This window comes from Dreissena polymorpha, chromosome 7 (assembly GCF_020536995.1).
Source record: "Dreissena polymorpha isolate Duluth1 chromosome 7, UMN_Dpol_1.0, whole genome shotgun sequence".
In the NCBI taxonomy this organism is placed as follows: Eukaryota; Metazoa; Mollusca; class Bivalvia; order Myida; family Dreissenidae; genus Dreissena; species Dreissena polymorpha.
In genome coordinates, this window is record NC_068361.1 from 77,971,291 (window position 1) to 77,989,648 (window position 18,358).

The window sequence follows — 18,358 nt, forward strand, 5'->3', positions numbered from 1 at the left end:
GAGTTTACCTTTTCATTTTAGCACAATTGCATCAAATGCATAAGGTTAATTGAAATACTCTCAAGCCTGTTTCCTGGGCAGAAATAGCATCATTTGTGGGAGATCTAAAGAACGCTCCGTAGTTGAGACCCAACCCCTGACCTAAAGATTGCTAGGCAGACACCATATCCACTATGCCGTGGGGACCTGCATTTATTACAGCCGCGTCATGGGACACCTTTGCTGAATGCTTGTGAGAAAAGTGTTTCATTGAAAAGAGACTCCCTGTAAAAAGAAGAGAGAGATCCCCGATTTGCTTGTTTGTACGGCACAGGCTAATCTTGGACAACACTTTACACACATGCATTAAGCCCAGTTATCCCAGAATGCAGCATGTTATAGTCACAAAGAGTATGTAAATATCAGCGATCGAAATTAGTAGAAGCTGGTTAATTTGTTACTGGCCTACATCCATTCTCAGTTTTATGCAGTCTCACATCATAATATACAAACTGGGAAATGCTTGGTCAAACAGCTTATTTCAATATTAATATTAAGTTGATTTTCTAATTAATATCTAGTTGATTCATTTTCCCTGAACATGTTTATTGTAAGCATCTAAAGATCCACAAAAAAGTCATTTGTGCAAAAAAAATACAGTTTTTATTTCAGGCCTTCCTTTAACACAATTTAATTCTTTTTTCATCATTTAGGAGCTCTTTTGATAGGGGAAAATCATGTTGTTTTAACTAATATTTATACTCGTATACTTTATTAAAAAGGAGAAAAAATATTGTTCTTGGTTACTTCAAATTTTGCACTGCAGGGAATCTTGGAAAAATATTTACTTTGGGAGGTTGTGAATGGAATGGAATTTAAAACTTGAGAGATTTTTTTTTTTTTTAAATCCCTGCCTGGTTTTGGTTGTCATGCGTCTGTCGACACTGTTCCAGTTTCTCTTGTAGAGAGCGCTCCTGCCTAGCCAGCCCTATCTCGTGTACGTCCCACACGTGGGCCGCACCCTGCGCAAACTTGAACAGGGACTTCAGCTGCTCTCCAGACATCTTGTTCTGCTCCTCCAGGGCTCTCTGTTGGAATGTAACCCATTTATGACTAGCGTCTACAAAAAAGGCTTTGGCAAACAGCGCAGACCCAGATGAGACGCCGCATGATGCGGCGTCTCATCAGGGTCTGCGCTGTTTGCATAAAGGAATTTCTGTAAGAAATATTCTAAATATAGAAATAAATATACTAGAGACATCCCTAATTTTGGAAATAAATTGATCCAATTCAGAAGGATGGGAGAATCAACTAGGCATAAATGTTAATGTTCATTTGAATGATTTTAAGAGGTACATTTACATACAATAAAGCATTACAAAGTGGTTGTTATAGACCTAAGTAATTCAGCAACATCAACTGAACACAATCAAGTGGTCCAAAATAATTTAAGATATTTGAAAATCTTTCACTGTGGCATTTCTATCAAGTGGTTGATTAAAACATTAAAACAAACGTGAATCCTATGGTGTATATCGTAATAAATCATACTGGATTGTGACGTGTTGTTCTCTAATATGGCAAAGGAGTGTTAAAAAAAAGCAAACACGTTTTTTATTATGTTTGTATTTATTTAGCCATTTTTTTCCTACCTCCATGGTCTCTAAGTTTCTCTCGTAGACTCCCTGTCTCTCCCCTACCAGCGGTATCATAAACTCTTCCACCACGGACTTGGCACGGCTCTCTGAGCACACTCCTGTGTCCAGCAGATCCAGCTGTAATCGTTAACAGTTTATTTATTGAGCCCCATTGTGGGAAAACTGGGCTTAATCCCTGTGCATAAAGTGTTGTCCCAGATTAGCCAGTGCAGTCTGCACAGGCTAATCCGGAACAACACTTTCTGCTTTTGTGGTATTTTTTGTTTAAAGAAAGTCTCTTTTGGTGGAAATTGAGTTAAGTCACAAAGTATTCTCCCTGATTAGAATGTGCTGACTGCACAGGCTAATCTGGGATAAAACTTTATACACATTCATTCAGCCCTATTTTCCCAGACGGACGCTCATTTTCTATTCAAGGGATGGTTTTTACATTAACCAGTTGGAAAAATCCATATCCCATCCAACAGTCACTAAAATTGATAACCCATATGGCAGTCATGAGAAGAAGGCCTGAAAAGGTATAACCCCTTTTTTCAGTTCATAAGTCAACAACATTATAATAGGGAAAGGTCTTGAAAAAAAAAGGAGTTTGTTGCACAGTCCCATCCCTCCTCTTATAGACTGATCTGCTTTGAAATGTACTCTAGTTTTGCAAAAACTTGTCACCCTCCCCACTTAAGCAGCACACTGTAAAGTTTGTGATTCTCGATCTTTTCTTACATAATGAGACACATTGGTTAGTTTATGATGAAAAAAAAACAAACTCAGCCAGAAAACTTGACCAAGAAAGACACCAATAAACAGTTATAACAGTTCTTGATTTTCCTCTGTTAAGAAAGATCTGTAAAGAAAATATCAATCCCTTTATTTCAGTATCTGTGGTGAATAAAGACATATTGGGATGTTATGTCATCTTCTTAATTAATTGTTTATAAACAAGAGGGAAAATAATTTAAATCTTTTTTCAGACCACTGTTTGTGTTTAGAAATTCTCAGGTTACAGTTCACATGTATTGCTACCACACGACAGATATTCAATCTCAGGTTACAGTTCACATGTATTGTTACCACACTTCAGATATTCAATCTCAGGTTACAGTTCACATGTATTGCTACCACACGACAGATATTCAATCTCAGGTTACAGTTCACATGTATTGCTACCACACTTCAGATATTCAATCTCAGGTTACAGTTCACATGTATTGCTACCACACGACAGATATTCAATCTCAGGTTACAGTTCACATGTATTGCTACCACATGACAGATATTCAATCTCAGGTTACAGTTCACATGTATTGCTACCACATGACAGATATTCAATCTCAGGTTACAGTTCACATGTATTGCTACCACACGACAGATATTCAATCTCAGGTTACAGTTCACATGTATTGCTACCACACGACAGATAATCATTCTCAGGTTACAGTTCACATGTATTGTTACCACACTTCAGATATTCAATGAAAATAGATGCGGGTCTTTTGCATGATCAGGTTAGCTCACAGACTTAAAAGGTTTATTATTAACTCTTTCAGTGCTGGAACCGAATTTTGAAGGCCTTTGCAAACAGTTTGGATCCAGATGAGACGCCACAGAACGTGGCGTCTCATCAGGATCCAAACTGTTTGCTATTCTGATAGTATTCTTTGAAAAAAAATCTAAGAAAATGATAATTTTAGAAATTCAGCAGACGACATTTTAGCAGACGACAAATTTCCCAGCATTCAAAGGGTTAAAACTGGGTTCTGGGACAACTGAGCTTAATGTATATGAGTTAAGGGCATTAAGCCCAATTTTCCTAGAACATGGCTAATAATATCAAAGCGCCTTATTAGGATCAGCTCTTGATTTACAACCCTGCTACTGCAAATGTTACCTTGATTCTCTCGATTTCCTGCAAACAATCCTGGCAGACAGTCTCGTACTCCTTGTGAAGTTTGGAGAGATGTATCTGGTTGGTTGTATCTGAAACAGTATCACATGATTTGGTTTTACACCATTATTTTACTTTTTGCTGTAGGGAAAAATCAGGGGGAAAAAAGTTTCAGACTTCAGGTAACAGTTTTACGATTGACATGGGCAATTAATTCTTGACACACATGTCCCTCAAATAACATTTTTAACTTTTCTGGCTTTTTTACTTTGCCAACTTTAAGTTTTCTGTAAAGCCGATTTCATCAAGCTTGTAATCCATGGTAATAGTTATTTTTTATGTATTTAAAACACGAATTCAACCAATCTTTCAATGAAAGTTCATCACTTAACTGATATCCATGTAAACACCACTCAATATAAGCAAGTCACTGATCAAATGTGGTACCATTTTGTAAAAAGTTAAACTTTAATATTACCTTAAGGCTAAAAGTATACCTACCAATTTCCTGTGAAATGTCCTGTATTCCTTTATTCCAGTGGTATACTGAGGTCTTTGTGGAAGATGGTGGCATTAAATCTCTGAAGTAAGAACACATGCATAAAACACTGACAAAATACAAAGGTTTTGTTCATCTGCTAAGATAAAAGAACTTCTCAGGACATTTTCAACTTAAGGATGTAGAAAACATACATCATGATAATTTATGGAGCTTTGTAATTAACAGAAGTAAAAATTGTATCAGTACATGTAAGTTATGGCTAAAAATGGAAGCTTTGTACACGGAGAGATGGACAAACTGACGGACAAACTCAAACTGACGGACTTACTGACAGAAAGGCAGTGTGACTCCCATAGGCAACCTTCTTCATAGGTGGGCATAAAAAGTCACTGAAAATCTTCAAAGGGAGAGTAGTACTCCTACCTCAATTGATTGACAAGCTCAAGGCGTTTCTGGTTCAGGATTTCCTGCTCTTTGAGCATGTAGGTGAGCTGCTTCTGTACTTCCACAGGGGAGACAACTCTATCAGCCTCCATAAATGTCCTGAAAACGCAGCAAACGATCTATCAAAGGTAAAAGTAATTGTTTATACAGTGAGAATTGATGAGAACAAAAAATATATAAAATGGCATAAACATGGCAGGTCACATGGTGGAGTGGATATGGTGTCAGAGCTACAGATAAGGTGCGTATTTGCGTAAATACCCAATGTAAAATTGCCGATTACGCATAGAAAAATGAAACTCTGCGTACCGAAACCCAATTGAAATTGCCAATTACGCATATCTTATTTTTTCTCTGCGTAATGAGTAAATCTGTCCCGGAAATACGCGGTCCTATTCAGCACAATAATATGTACGGAAGAAAGTGTCTATGTAATTACGTGTTATTGTTGTGAAAATGTCGAAACATCGAGGCCGTAAAAAGGGAAATATCGTATCCCAGGCACAAAGAACTCAATTTTAAAGTGATATTATGCGCATCGAACAGTATATCATGCTATGTTTATAGGTGTCTATTGCAACCGTTGTTTATTTTTGATGTTTTCATTGCATATACACTTATATTTGTTAATGCAGCATCAACATACTTAAACAATATCCCGGAAAGAGAAAAATAATGCATTTGAATATCAACTGTACTTTCGTTTAGACAACTGACGACAGAAATGATTCGATGTACCATGTGAATCTAAATTTAGTTTTAGTGCAGATTCGTTTATACGACACAAAGACACAATTTTGTTTTACGGATTATTTCGGCTTAGGGGACTGGGACAGTCATGTACAATATCGAATATAATATATAATGTTTTTATAAACAACAAGATAAGTTGTAGATAATTGGTCAATAACCACATTTTAAGTAACTCTTTTGTCCTGTTACTTCTTTTCAGCTCAATTCAACAGTGAAAAATGCGCATAATATCACTTTAAGTTATTTAACCGCGAGCAACACAAAATCAGAAGAGGAAATTATAGTGCAACCATTTTTTGACGATATTGTATCGGAGGCAAGCGCTGACAGTGCTTACATTGTAAGACACTGGTGGAAAAAATTGTCGAACTTTTTTTAAATTTAGACTGTATATTATGGATACATCTACATAATTACACAAGATCTCTGAAACTAATCAATTAGGAGTGGAACTTAACCAGCTCATTCAGGTAAGCATATGATAATTTAAGACAATGAAAAGACCCAATTTTAATACAAAAAAAACCAATTGTCAATTAGAGTAGTGTGTACTGACTTTTTTGTACCCAATCAAAAATGAAAATACCCAATTGAACTCAAAAGTAGTGGGTATTTACCCAATTACTCAGAAAAGTTATCTGGAGCTCTGGGTGTTCACCTAGCGACCAGGAGGCCATGGGTTCGATCCCCATTTTGGAAGTGTTCTTTAGACACACACACACCGCAAAAAAGACACCAATTACTGGTTCTACCCAGGAAATGGACTCAATAGTGTTTCAATAAGCCTTAGGCTTTTGATGATATCATGCTAAAATGAATATGTTTAAAGCAAACATAGATTCACATAGTGTTGTCTCCAACAAACCTGAATTGTTCAATTGCCAGCTCAGTTTTCAGGATTTTCCAGTCATCCACTCTACGACGCCAGACATTGTTCTGGGCACGCTCCCTCTCAATGTCGCTAGACATCAGTCGCACGTAAAGGTCCCCATAAGCTCGCCTGTTACTGAGCACAGTCTGGTTAATCATCTGTTGGCAGAGAAACAAATATGAAAACACAGCATTAAGTTTGTCTCTGGCCTAAGAAGAGTCTGGTATATCACCTGTAGTTAAAAGACAAATATGCAAACACAACACTGAGATTGTCTTTGGCCTTCACACCAAGTCGTTTTTTCACTTAACTAGGCAAAGAAATGATTGTGAAAACACACCATTAAGTTAGTCTTAAGCATAAGAACAGTCTGGTTTATCAGCTGTAGAAAGAGAAAGGCATGTGAAAACACCATGTTTGTATTTAGCTGTAGAACAATATGTTTTCATGCAGCCACAACAAACTGTTCAGTTAGTCAAGGAAAAAAAATCAATGCTAGGTCATATTCTGAAAAAAATAATACTTATTATGATATATTTAGAATGTAATTTAATACTATTATCTCATGTAACAACTTGTTCCCTTGGTAATATAACCCTTATAAATATTTTCATCTTAACTTGTGTAATATAACTTTTTAAACGTTTTAATTGGCCACTCACCTTTTTCACCTATCACGTTAAGTTATTTTGCTGAGGTTGCAACATCAAGCTACATGTATAGAAACCACTTTCCGATGATATTAACTAAAATAATGATTTTCTTCGAAATTTTAAAAGCATTTGTTAAAAAAGACCTTACGCTCATTTCCATTTTATAAAATAATTGATTACACTCTTATTAAATCAAATATACAGAAAATAATAACATATGTTTTGGTTGTTTTTTAAAGTTTCAAAATTTAGTGTCAAGATTGATAATTCTCATTTCTCATCCACAAATGTACATGTATGCACCACACTATTATATTAGTTAAGGCTCCAGCAACTGTTAAGTCTGTGCGCCGTCTTATGAAAAATCTAACGATAAATTTAAATTTCTAACAAATTTTTACAGCTCAAATCAAATAGAAATATTGTAATAACATGTTCCTTCAAGGGACCATTTCACATTTTGGTACATGGACAAAATTGAGAAAAAATGTTTTAGATTTGCAATGTTCGATGTAGATATGATATTTGCCTGGAAACATGAATTCTGAGCATTTAATGTACCATGATTTAAAATATCTAATATACGCAGAGCTCCAGATAAGAGGCGTATCTGCATATTTACGCATTGAAAAAAAAAGCATTAAAAATCGGCCCAGTATGTAACAAAGCGCATATATCAGGGGGTAAAATACCCTTTAGACTAAATCCTTATCTGGAGCTCTGAATATATGCATCTTTTGAAAACCTGAAAATTATTAAGCGTTTCAACACTAAGCGATTGAATGATTTGGAGTTTTGTTGTTATCATTATATTTTTTACATTACGAGGATTGCTTATACATGTATAAAGTTTAGAATACACCACTCTCTATATAAGCACAGATGGCAGTGTTTTCAGTCCAGTTGAGGATGACTTATTTTTCTATAATTTTATTCTTGTTTTTTTACTTTAGCTATTTAGTTCCAATTTATCAATTTCAACCATTCAATGACAAACTTCAATGCATGCCAAAATCTGTGAAAAGGTCCCTTTAAATAAATGACATGTGAACGATTCAATGGAAATGAATGGACATACAGATAGTAACAAAAAGGTTGCGATTTAGTCATAACACTTTTTCAAAAACTTCAATTAACTGTGTAACACAATGTTCATTAAGGCAGACCAATGCTATTTTAGCATGCAAGGGGCTAGGGAGCGAATTGCATCAAAGAAGTTCTTTACGGGATAAAAGCCTTACTGGTATATAAGGCCTCTGCTAAAAAGTGTTTGGCACATGTGCTTCTGACCTAAGAGACCCAGGTTAAATCCCGATTTCTGGAAGCATGTGAGTTTCGTTGGTGGTCACAATACCAGACAGGTTGGGTTTCCTTCAGGTATTGCGGCTTAACCCCCACAACACCAGATCACACCAACATTGAAAATCTTTCAGTAACGAATTAAAATAGCTTGTCATTGCAACTATAATTCAAAAACATTTACCTAATTTCATAGGTGTAGTAAATTCAATACATAGGAGTGTTGGGACACACTTGCAGTCCTCACATTAGGCAGCGTTAGGCATGGGAGGACCTCAAATTTGTAAATACACTTACAGCAAAAAAAAGGCCCTCTAGGGGCCTGATAAATTTGTACCTGTGACTCCTTGTCAAGGAACCTTTGTAGATCAGGGGCCAGGATGTGAGCAATCTTTTCCAGCGTCTTTGCATAGTCCTTGAACACTTGACGAATCTGCAATACATTACGATGCTTGTTTGCACAGTTTAATGACAATGCTTCACACAAATACAAAAATAGATTTCCAATACAAATGGTTGAAAGCCAGTTGATTAATAAAAATGCTGGACTTTCGGTCCAGTAAATTTTAAATTTGCTTTATCTCTAAAGATATCTTTTGTACAAATGATACAGGAGATACAGGAGAGATACATCTCTTGTGCTGCAGGAGATAGTGGCACAAAAAAAGAACACATATTTTCACGCAATAAAAACTATATGAAACATTGACTTAAAAAAAACACTAAATATTTGGCCCCTAATGTGATAAAAACTCCTCCATGGCTCTGTCACCTATGTTCAAGGGAAAATATCTTAAGAGTGTGAGGGTCACTGGGATGAAAAAGCATTTGTGACATGTACACCTTATGGCAATTACAGAGGAATTAGTAGGTTTTGGAAGATCAACAATTTTATTTCTCCAGTGATCTGAGAAATTGATATTGTTAGTGAGTGGCGCATATCAATTATCAAAATAAAAGAGGTAAACTGGATAATTTCTTGAAATAACATAGTGTTGACAAAAAAGATGTCAATGCCCAGTAAAACAGTTAAAATTATTTGTTATTGTTCACTGTTTGAAGCAGTGCATTATTGTTTTTAATTCACTGATATTTTTTCCCTATAAACCACAGAAAAAGCATGGAATAACAGTTTTAAGTTTCAATTTAATAGCTTTAGATAGTCAGAAAAAGTTTGCTTCAAAACGTACAACATGTAATGCCAACTTACAGATCGACCATCAAACTGATTGATCAGTCAATATCATAGCATAGATTGCCAAGTACACAATCACAAGCTCACCATTTCCATCCGGTCGTCTTCCACCTTCTTCAGAGAGTCATCAAGGGAGACGATCCAAGATTGACGCTGCTCGGAATGCGCCTGTATGTCCGCCCAGAGATTGTTGAGAGCGTTGAGAGAAAACGAAAGTAGATCCTGAAAATATAGGAATACAATATGTAACTACAGTCCACTCTTGTTATCTCGACATCGGATATCTCGATATTTTCGATATGTCAAAGTAAGCTCAATGCCCCAACTTCTTTCCTTCTTTATCTATATAAATAAACATCTCATATCTCGATTTTCGTTATGTCGAAGAATTCAATATCTCGATATAAAATTTTGTCCCGAGTCCCGATTTTACATGTATTTACTGCAGTTTATCTCGAAGTGTTTTAGTGTCGGCAAAAGGTGAGAATTTTTTCTTTGATACTTCACCTTCCCACTTGGCCCGGCTGCTCCTGATACTGTGCCATAGAAAATTGATCCGTTAAATTGCATCATTGATCACACGTGTGTAATGTCGTTAGCCATTAACACTTGAGTAAGGCCTGTCACTTTAACTGTCACTTTAACATCAATTAACTGCAATTAATACACAGTATGCCGAAAGACTATTTGATTTTACAAACAACATTTCAAAATGCATGAGTTATATTTTTGCGTATATAAACCGTTGGAAATTTGCAGAATGTTGTTCTATCATTGAACTCCAACAGTCATTATCATGATAATAAAGACAAGACTCAAAAAAGCTTTTCATTTTTAATTGATGCTGTACTATAAATCAATTGAACTTTGCATTTCAAACTACTAAATGTACATGTACAGTTCAGTATTCCGGAACGTGATTAACGCATGTTCAGATGAAAAACCCTTGTCTTGATTGGACATCAATTGCATCATAACTTTAAATAGCAACATTACCAGATGTTTACTCGACAGTTTAGAAAAATTATAACCGCACGTGTTCATGCAATTCTGTTAAACTGAAAACGTCATTTTAAGCATTTAAATAGCAAAATTAATCATGCCTTGTAAAAACGTGTATATATTAGGTAATATATAGGGTAGTAGAGAATATTATGCCACACGGTGACGGCTTTAGTTAGACCACTGAGCAGGTATTTAGATGTTAAAACAAGGTAAATTTTTGTCTCATTTTTTATTTGAAAACCCCTAATCGGATACCTCGAACTCTCGTTATCTTGATATTTTTTCTTGTTCCCGCCAACTTCGAGATAACAAGAGTGGACTGTATTTTCAGAGGATATGCAAAAATGATTCTTTTAAACTTAAAAAAACCCATTTAGTGATAATTTTTAAATTTGAAGTGGTTATGAGCAATTTCATTCTTACTTACATCAAGGTCATTTCAATCGTAATTTATTAATTAAAAAAAAAATGCCCCCCCCCCTCTTCTATAAAAATTTATGGTTATTTTTATTAACAACCAACCTTATCTGTCTCTATGTGGGCAAGTTTCCTTGCTATCTCCTTATCAACCAACCTTATCGGTCCTTATGCAGGCAAGTTTCCTTGCTATCTCCTTATCAACTAACCTTATCTGTCTCTATGCGGGCAAGTTTCCTTGCTATCTCCTTATCATCTTCCTCAAGTCTTTGCAGGAGACCAGAACAGGCCTCAGAAATGCGGGGCTCCATCTCCTGAAATACGTAACAAACAGGCTTCAAGTAGAGGCACTCAAAATGCAAATCAATTTTAAAATATAAAAACAACAATTATTACAAACACTTATTGTTGTTTAATGGCTTTTGATTGATGATAATCTATAAACAACATCATATTTTATATACATTTCTTGGTCAACACTGTTTATTTTCTCGTTTACTTGCTGTCCTTTACTTGCTGAATATGGACTTCCATAATATTATTACTGCACTAGTTTCAGCATTTTGTATAATCTAAACAAACATTATACAAAGAAAAAAATATTTTATGGGGTTTGAAAATGGAAACCTGTAAGGTGACAAAATTACATGGGCCAGCCACTCAGCCCCTGTTATTGATTTCAGTTAATAATTATCTATAACCAGCACATTATTTCCAATAAGTTTGTCCTTAAATTTTTACCAGATATATAATGTATAATGTATGTTTGGAATATTTGAAAAAAGTTTACCATTGACCAAGCTAAGAACTGTTCCCATAATTTAAAGTTCAAAAGGCAAGCCAATGATTAAACTATTTAAATTGCCTTGCACCTACAGAATATTAAGCCCGCTGTATAAAAAAATTAATTCATGCTAAAATCGCAAAAGTTCAAATGAAGGAAAATAATGATTATTTCATCAGAAACTTTTATTATTTTGAGCAATAAGATTTCCCTTACAAAGATTTTTTGATTAGGTTAAATACTTAAGCAAGAGCACTGCATAGTGGGTGCCAACGATCAGCTGCGGGTGCAGTTTTGAATAAATGAAAGCTTGTCAGAAGAAAAGTTTGTTGTTGTTTTTTTTAGAGGTCACAGTGACCTTGACCTTTGACCTAGTGACCCAAAAATGGGTGTGGCATGTAGAACTCATCAAGGTGCAGCTACATGTGAAGTTTCAAAGTTGACAGCCGAGCTAAAAATACTGTGGGGTTCGACTTTTAAACTGAACGCCTTAAATATTTTGAGCACCATGGTCTCATTGTAAATAACAAGCAGTGTAGTTGAAGTTTAAATCATTTCCCACTCAGAAGCAAAGTGAAAATGGCTAATATATATGAAACAATGAGCATAAAACCAGATCAGCCTGCAAGTACATTGCAGTCTGTTCAGGTTTTATTCCGTTTGCTGCTCATCAGTACCCTATGGTAGAAATTGAAGCCTTTACTACTTGAATTTTAGTAAGAAAGGTCTTGAATTGTATTTCTTTTTCTAAGAGACATAAAATGTCTCAAAGTGTGTATCCGATTGGTTACGGGTTAAGCAGCTTACAGCGTTGATCAGACTCAACTCCTGTTGCATCTCATCCACGGTAGACTCATGTCTCTCCTTACGGCTGGCCGCTATACGCTCAATTATATTTGACTTGTCCTTGGCAGCCACTGTAAATCACATTAACAAGTAACAGTGGTATATACCATTATACATCATGTGACTTGCCCATATAAAATCTTCATAGAAACATCTCTGCATAATTTTAAAATGCAATTAAATTTGGAGGTAATATAATTCCATCTTTTATTAAAAGAAAATGACACACAAATATTATAATGAACATGGCGCAGCATAAATTGATAAGGTATTCATTACACTTTCAGTGTTAAATTAAAATCATATGTATTGTTTAATTGTTATTCATTGATTCCAAACTGTACATTTGATGATTACAGTTACTTCATGCTGTAAATTTTCCAATTGTACTAAGCTACTTTTCCCCAAACATGGTAAACAAGAAATGTGTTGGTCAGAAACACAATGCCCCCTACTGCGCCGCTTTGAAGCAATATATTTCTCCTTTAACCTTGAAGGATGACCTTGACCTTTCACCACTCAAAATGTGCAGATCCATGAGATACACATGCATGCCAAGTTAATATCTTCTATATTGCAAAGTTATTGCAAAAGTTTAACCACAGAATGACAGACAGACAGACAGACAGACAGACAAACAGGCCAAAAAGAATATACCCCCAATTATTCGATCTGGGAGCATAAAAGTCAAATTCAGAACATACCAACAACATCAGGCAGTCCTCTCACTTCCCTGCCCTCAATGGAGCTTACTGGTTCCTTCATCTGGGAACCAATGTACTCAGCATACTGCCTGTGTAAGGATAAGGAAATATTACTTTTGTACACACATGAATACAATTGCCATGGACAAAAGCACAAACATCTCTTTGTCAAGGACAAGGTCATGGACGAAAAAATATGCCCGTCTAAAAAGATTGACCCCATGAGATGTCATATTCGTTTGGTAAATTCTACATTTGTTACATAAATAAAGGGCAATAACTCTAAAGAGCCTTTTGCGATTCAGCTGGCTTTTGAATTTGGCCCCCATTTTATGTTAAAAAAACCATTTCCAGAAAAACAAATAAGCTGCCAGCCAAACCGCCCATCCATCTGCCAAAGTACACCCACAATACACCCTGTCAACAGATATGCATATAAAAATAATAAAAAAATGTAGTTTCCATCAATTCGAATTTTGTTAAAGTTTAAATAATTTTTAGTTATTTAATGGAAATTGAATATCTACATTTTCATTTTACATTTATTTTTAGTAACTCTAACCTAGCAATCTCTCTACCCAACCCCAAACCCTATGCAAATGTGATGTCTCATTATAATGTATAAGGTCATTAAACAGATAAATGCTTACCCATGTGATCCGGTGGAAACTTTTTTAATGACCCACCCACCATATATGTAATCCTTAATGTATTCTAAAAAAGATATTTATGTATTAAGTTTGATGACAAGTCAGATGTTTGATGTTTCATTATACTATCTTGAGTTACTGTTCAATTATTGACCAGAAACCCTTTCCTGTATTTTCAGTAACTCTGACCTTTAACCACTATACCATAAGCAAGTCTGAAGAAAGAATCGACATACAGCAGAAAAAGATTTTGATGTCAATATACAGTGGAAACCCTCTAAACCGGATCCTCTCTATACTGGAATCCTCTCTAAACCGAACAAATTGTCCAGTCCCATTTTTCCCCCTATAAAACCATGCGTAAAATATCTCCTCAAGACCGGAATCCCTTCAATTCCGAATACCGATCATTCTTTGGATCAAAATTGGGTCATTCCATACATAATTGGACCTCTCTAAACCGCTCAGGGCCGGTTTATTGCACCTTAGACCTAGTGTAAAAAAGTTGTGAACAGCGGATTAAAGACGCGTGAAATTAATAAAGGTGGTCAAAAAAATTGCAAACTGTAAAAATCGCAAAACAATTACAAAATACTTGTCCTGTGACAAACATGTACATATCGATCAATGGTGGTGATAAAACTGATTATAATTACTGATAACAAACATAGAGTTCTTTAGTGTGTTTTGTTTTTGATGTAGGAAGCCGTGCTAAATTTTAATAATCTTAATGCTATTTAATTTTATTACAATTGCTAATTTAGTGTAATATAAAATGGTGATTTGTAGAGTTATTGAAGCAGTTGCATTAAGATATTGATGTAGATATTGAAATTGTTAATTAAGATAACTAAGACTAAAAATGTTCGAACCTCCTTTCAAGCGAATGCGCGTGTCATTGTCTCTTCAAGACGAAATCAAATTGATTAAAAGAGTCAGAGATGTTCCCTAAACCTACAGTAACGATACTGTCAGAGAAATATGGGGTAGGAAAATCAACGATCGAGGATATCGTGCGAAGAAAGTAAATTCACTTAACAACTGCATGCATGTATAAAATAGTTTGTTTTTCAGGGTGCACTGTTTAATTTATGTTGTGGCTGAAATTGCTGATATATGTAAATAAACTATTCAAATTTGCTGAAAGTGTTTTTTCCACATTAGGCTATGTAATTGACTTTCTGAAAGTAAAATAGTCAATGTACTCTCTAAACCGGAATCCTCTCTAACCTGGAATTTCCTGTCAGTCCCGGGATTGTCCGGTTTAGAGGGGTTCCACTGTAAGAAGTTCCGTAAAATATATTTTTCTAAAGTTATTAAGGGTAAACACCACTTTGATGATTAAACACGCACACCCTTCCAGTGATGTATCCCAACTATATTTAAAAAATTTGTTGACAATATTCAGTACATTCTTATGTAATCTGGTTGAATAAATACGCATCTTCACAGTTTTATGAATTTTAAAATGCAGGTAGCCATGCATGCTACCAGCATTATTTATAACACATAAATCTGATTGTCTGACAGATTGCGCATTGTCTGACTGGCACTTACTTGTAGGCCACAGGGTTCTCAGTGAAGGGATCATTTGGGAAGCCATCAGCCCAGGTACGCTGCCTTTCATCCAGGAGCCCATGTTCAATGTCATCTGAAATTTTCACTTACATTTATACCTTATTTATAGCTGATTGGCTTTAATATTCACTTTACTTGCCACAGACATAAAAGAAAAAGGAAGACAAACACAGAAAGTGTAATATCTTATAAATTAATTTTTTTAGTAAATGATAAATAAAGACTGCTTTAATACCTTAATTGCAAGAATAAGACTAAGAAATTACTTCTATTTGCTGTAGCAATGTATAAGAAAATGTTCCATGAGTTGCCCAGTTTCAACCATGCCGCTATTTAGCAGCGTCCTGTACAATTCATGATCGTAGATCTTTTCCTAAATATGTATATCTTTTATTTTCATAATTCAATTTTCCAAATCAGTATTATGGTTTCCAATTTCTACATGGCATCAGAAATGAACTGTAGGATCATACCCTTTGTCAGATGAACAACCGGAACACTTGCACCCAGCTGGGAGGACTTTGTAACAGTGGTGGAATCTCGCTGGATCTTTGTCAGGCTACGATTTAGTTGAACCTATAATTAAAAGAATGAGATTGAAATATGGTAGAGTAAGTAAAAATGAAAGTACTGCAAAGTCATAAATGTGTATCAGTTAATACAGATAAATTACAGACTTTGCAAGTACAGATTTTGGAAATGTGCTTAAAAAAATCATGATTATCCCTGTTTCTGAAAATGGAAAATTCCACCATCTAAAATTCAATGCTAATAACAGCACAAATTATATACTAAAATCAAGCAAAAAAAATGCCCAGGTATACTCGTGATGGAAAAGCATCCCAAGTTACAGTGCAGCATTAATTATTTGATTGTGCCACTTAATAAATATATTTTTAAAGTAAATTAGGTGGGTATACTATGTTTATATCAAGCATACTGTAAAATAAACATAATATTTGCATCAAACAAGTTTCAAATATGCATGATTAAATGTATATTTAAAACAAACAAGTGAAAAAACTTAACTTTTTTATTATAACTGATGCCATTTTAGAATGCACTGAATTATTTTTGATGGACATGGGTTTAAATAATTTTCTGTTTTATGTTGTTGTTAGAAATATAATGTCATCAAAAACATATTATATTGTACAATTCCCTGATATTAAGCATCTCCTGATATTGATCATCTTGTTTACATTAAGAACACAGCTCTAGTGATAATATCACACACAATTTCTCCGAGTATTTTATTTCACTTTATTACGCTTGAAAACAAGAGCACCGCATAACGGGTTCTACGCACGGCTGCGGGTGCAGTTTTTAATAAATGAAAGCTTGTCAGAATTTATTTATTTTTTTAGAGGTCACAGTGACCATGACCTTTGACCTAGTGGCATGTAGAACTCATCAAGGTGCAGCTACATGTGAAGTTTCAAAGTTGTAAGTTGAAGCACATTGATTTAAGAGCCAATGTTCAAAACCTTAACAAAATGTAAAGGTTTTAGCACGACGCGGACAGCTAGCTGACAATACCTCGGCTTTTCTCCGAAAACAGTCGAGCTAATAAACACAAGTACAACCAAATATGAGGAAAATCAGGCATAATTGCGTTTCAAAATCTTCAACTAAAATAAACAAAATGTATCCATATTCCATTCATTTCATTGTTCCTCTTCATTAAATTTCCACATAAATTGCAAAAAGAAGCTGATGCCTGCATTACTGTAGTGGTAACACAACACTTAAAAGAAAGTACTTTCACATTCTCTTGATTTTCAGAAACAGTTGCATGAAATCATTGTAGATTTTACCATAAGAGCAGTGCCTCAGTGGGAATACCCCTGTTCTGATTGAACATTTATCATATCAAATTTTTTTAAAGTTTAGTGAATCAAATTTTTAATTTTAGTTGGTGTTATGCATATTACAATTGTGTGCTATCTCTATCAATCTATCTCTGATTACTGCCAACCGCTCTTTAGGGTATTATAGGCAGAGGGACATTATCGAGTCCGTTTCCTGAGAAGAACCAGTACTTGGTGTTTATGAAGGAGATAATGAGAACGCTCCCAGAGTACGGAGCAAACCCACAAACTCCCGATCGCTAGGCGGACACCTCATCCACTACACCACCGCGATCTTGACACATCTCTTTCCAGATGTGTCATCTAGATACCAGGTAAACAACTTGTGTAGTGGATATAATTGCAAGTGTGTATGAAACTATTGGGTTTACATGGTTTAAACACGCTTTAAATTTTTACATGGATTTAACAGGAATTAAATAAAGCTTTGAAGGTAAATCATTTATTGCTGCATTGTTTGCATGAATTCTAAAATTCTTTTACTTCTTACCTTAACTGCTAGATACACAGTAATCTGAGGATAATATTTAAGTTTGAAATTTAAGTAAAATATTACCTGTGCTTCAAACATCTGTCGGTAAATCTTGCCACTTGGGACAACTCTCATTGATTTTGTTTCAGCCATTGTGAGAATGTTCACGTCTCACACTTCAAACATTAACAGTATAAAACTTGAGAGCTTTACGGTGAGTTGAACATCACTGAAAGAAACCAGCGCAAATGTTAAGCAAATGAATAACTATGATAAAGTCATCGAATTTTTTTTTAAATTATTGCACTAGCATTCTAATTGACAAAAAATGTAACGCATTTGGTAAATCATAAATACAGTGAATTAACGATTAAACGTTTATGAGACTTAAATTTTCAATAGTTGTCATTCCACAGATAGTTTACATTTTAAGAGCCGTTTACTTCCATTTACGTTTGTAATTTTACATGTAAATCGCCATTTTGACTCGTTTCCACAACAACAAGTGCCCGTTGGTTAAAACCTACGACGAACAGTAACGATTGCAGGTTACACACAATTTCAACAAAGTCATACGAAGGCAAAAATATTGATACATGTATCTCCGGAACCTTCGTAATTTATGTTTTTGCAATAAATCGTCTTCTGATCTAGAGTGATGAAGGCCTGATTTGACAGGGTAATAATTATTGACTTAACAACCAACTCATTCAATTTATTTTGACTAAACATGATATACATTCATAAGCTTTTTGTCATCGAAACCTGGCATTCACGGACCATCTGATCATCTGA

General features: G+C 35.0%; 1 protein-coding gene across 3 annotated transcripts in view; it reads right to left on the minus strand.

Moving 5' to 3' along the window:
• The window catches only part of LOC127837703 (coiled-coil domain-containing protein 180-like), a 62,718-nt gene extending 44,632 nt beyond the window's left edge, over positions 1-18,086 (minus strand). For all 3 annotated transcript variants that reach the window (XM_052364980.1, XM_052364979.1, XM_052364978.1), the window contains exons 1-15: positions 17,989-18,086; positions 17,648-17,792; positions 15,694-15,796; positions 15,200-15,293; positions 12,993-13,081; positions 12,250-12,359; positions 10,868-10,972; positions 9,324-9,458; positions 8,379-8,474; positions 6,084-6,247; positions 4,445-4,564; positions 4,021-4,100; positions 3,523-3,611; positions 1,632-1,754; positions 894-1,067 (exon numbers count right to left, since the gene is read on the minus strand). In XM_052364980.1, coding sequence (XP_052220940.1) covers positions 894-1,067; positions 1,632-1,754; positions 3,523-3,611; positions 4,021-4,100; positions 4,445-4,564; positions 6,084-6,247; positions 8,379-8,474; positions 9,324-9,458; positions 10,868-10,972; positions 12,250-12,359; positions 12,993-13,081; positions 15,200-15,293; positions 15,694-15,796; positions 17,648-17,716 — 1,551 coding nt within the window. In that variant the 5' untranslated portion in view covers positions 17,717-17,792; positions 17,989-18,086. The remainder of the gene's footprint in view (positions 1-893; positions 1,068-1,631; positions 1,755-3,522; positions 3,612-4,020; positions 4,101-4,444; positions 4,565-6,083; positions 6,248-8,378; positions 8,475-9,323; positions 9,459-10,867; positions 10,973-12,249; positions 12,360-12,992; positions 13,082-15,199; positions 15,294-15,693; positions 15,797-17,647; positions 17,793-17,988) is intronic.
• Positions 18,087-18,358: the final 272 nt, after the last annotated feature.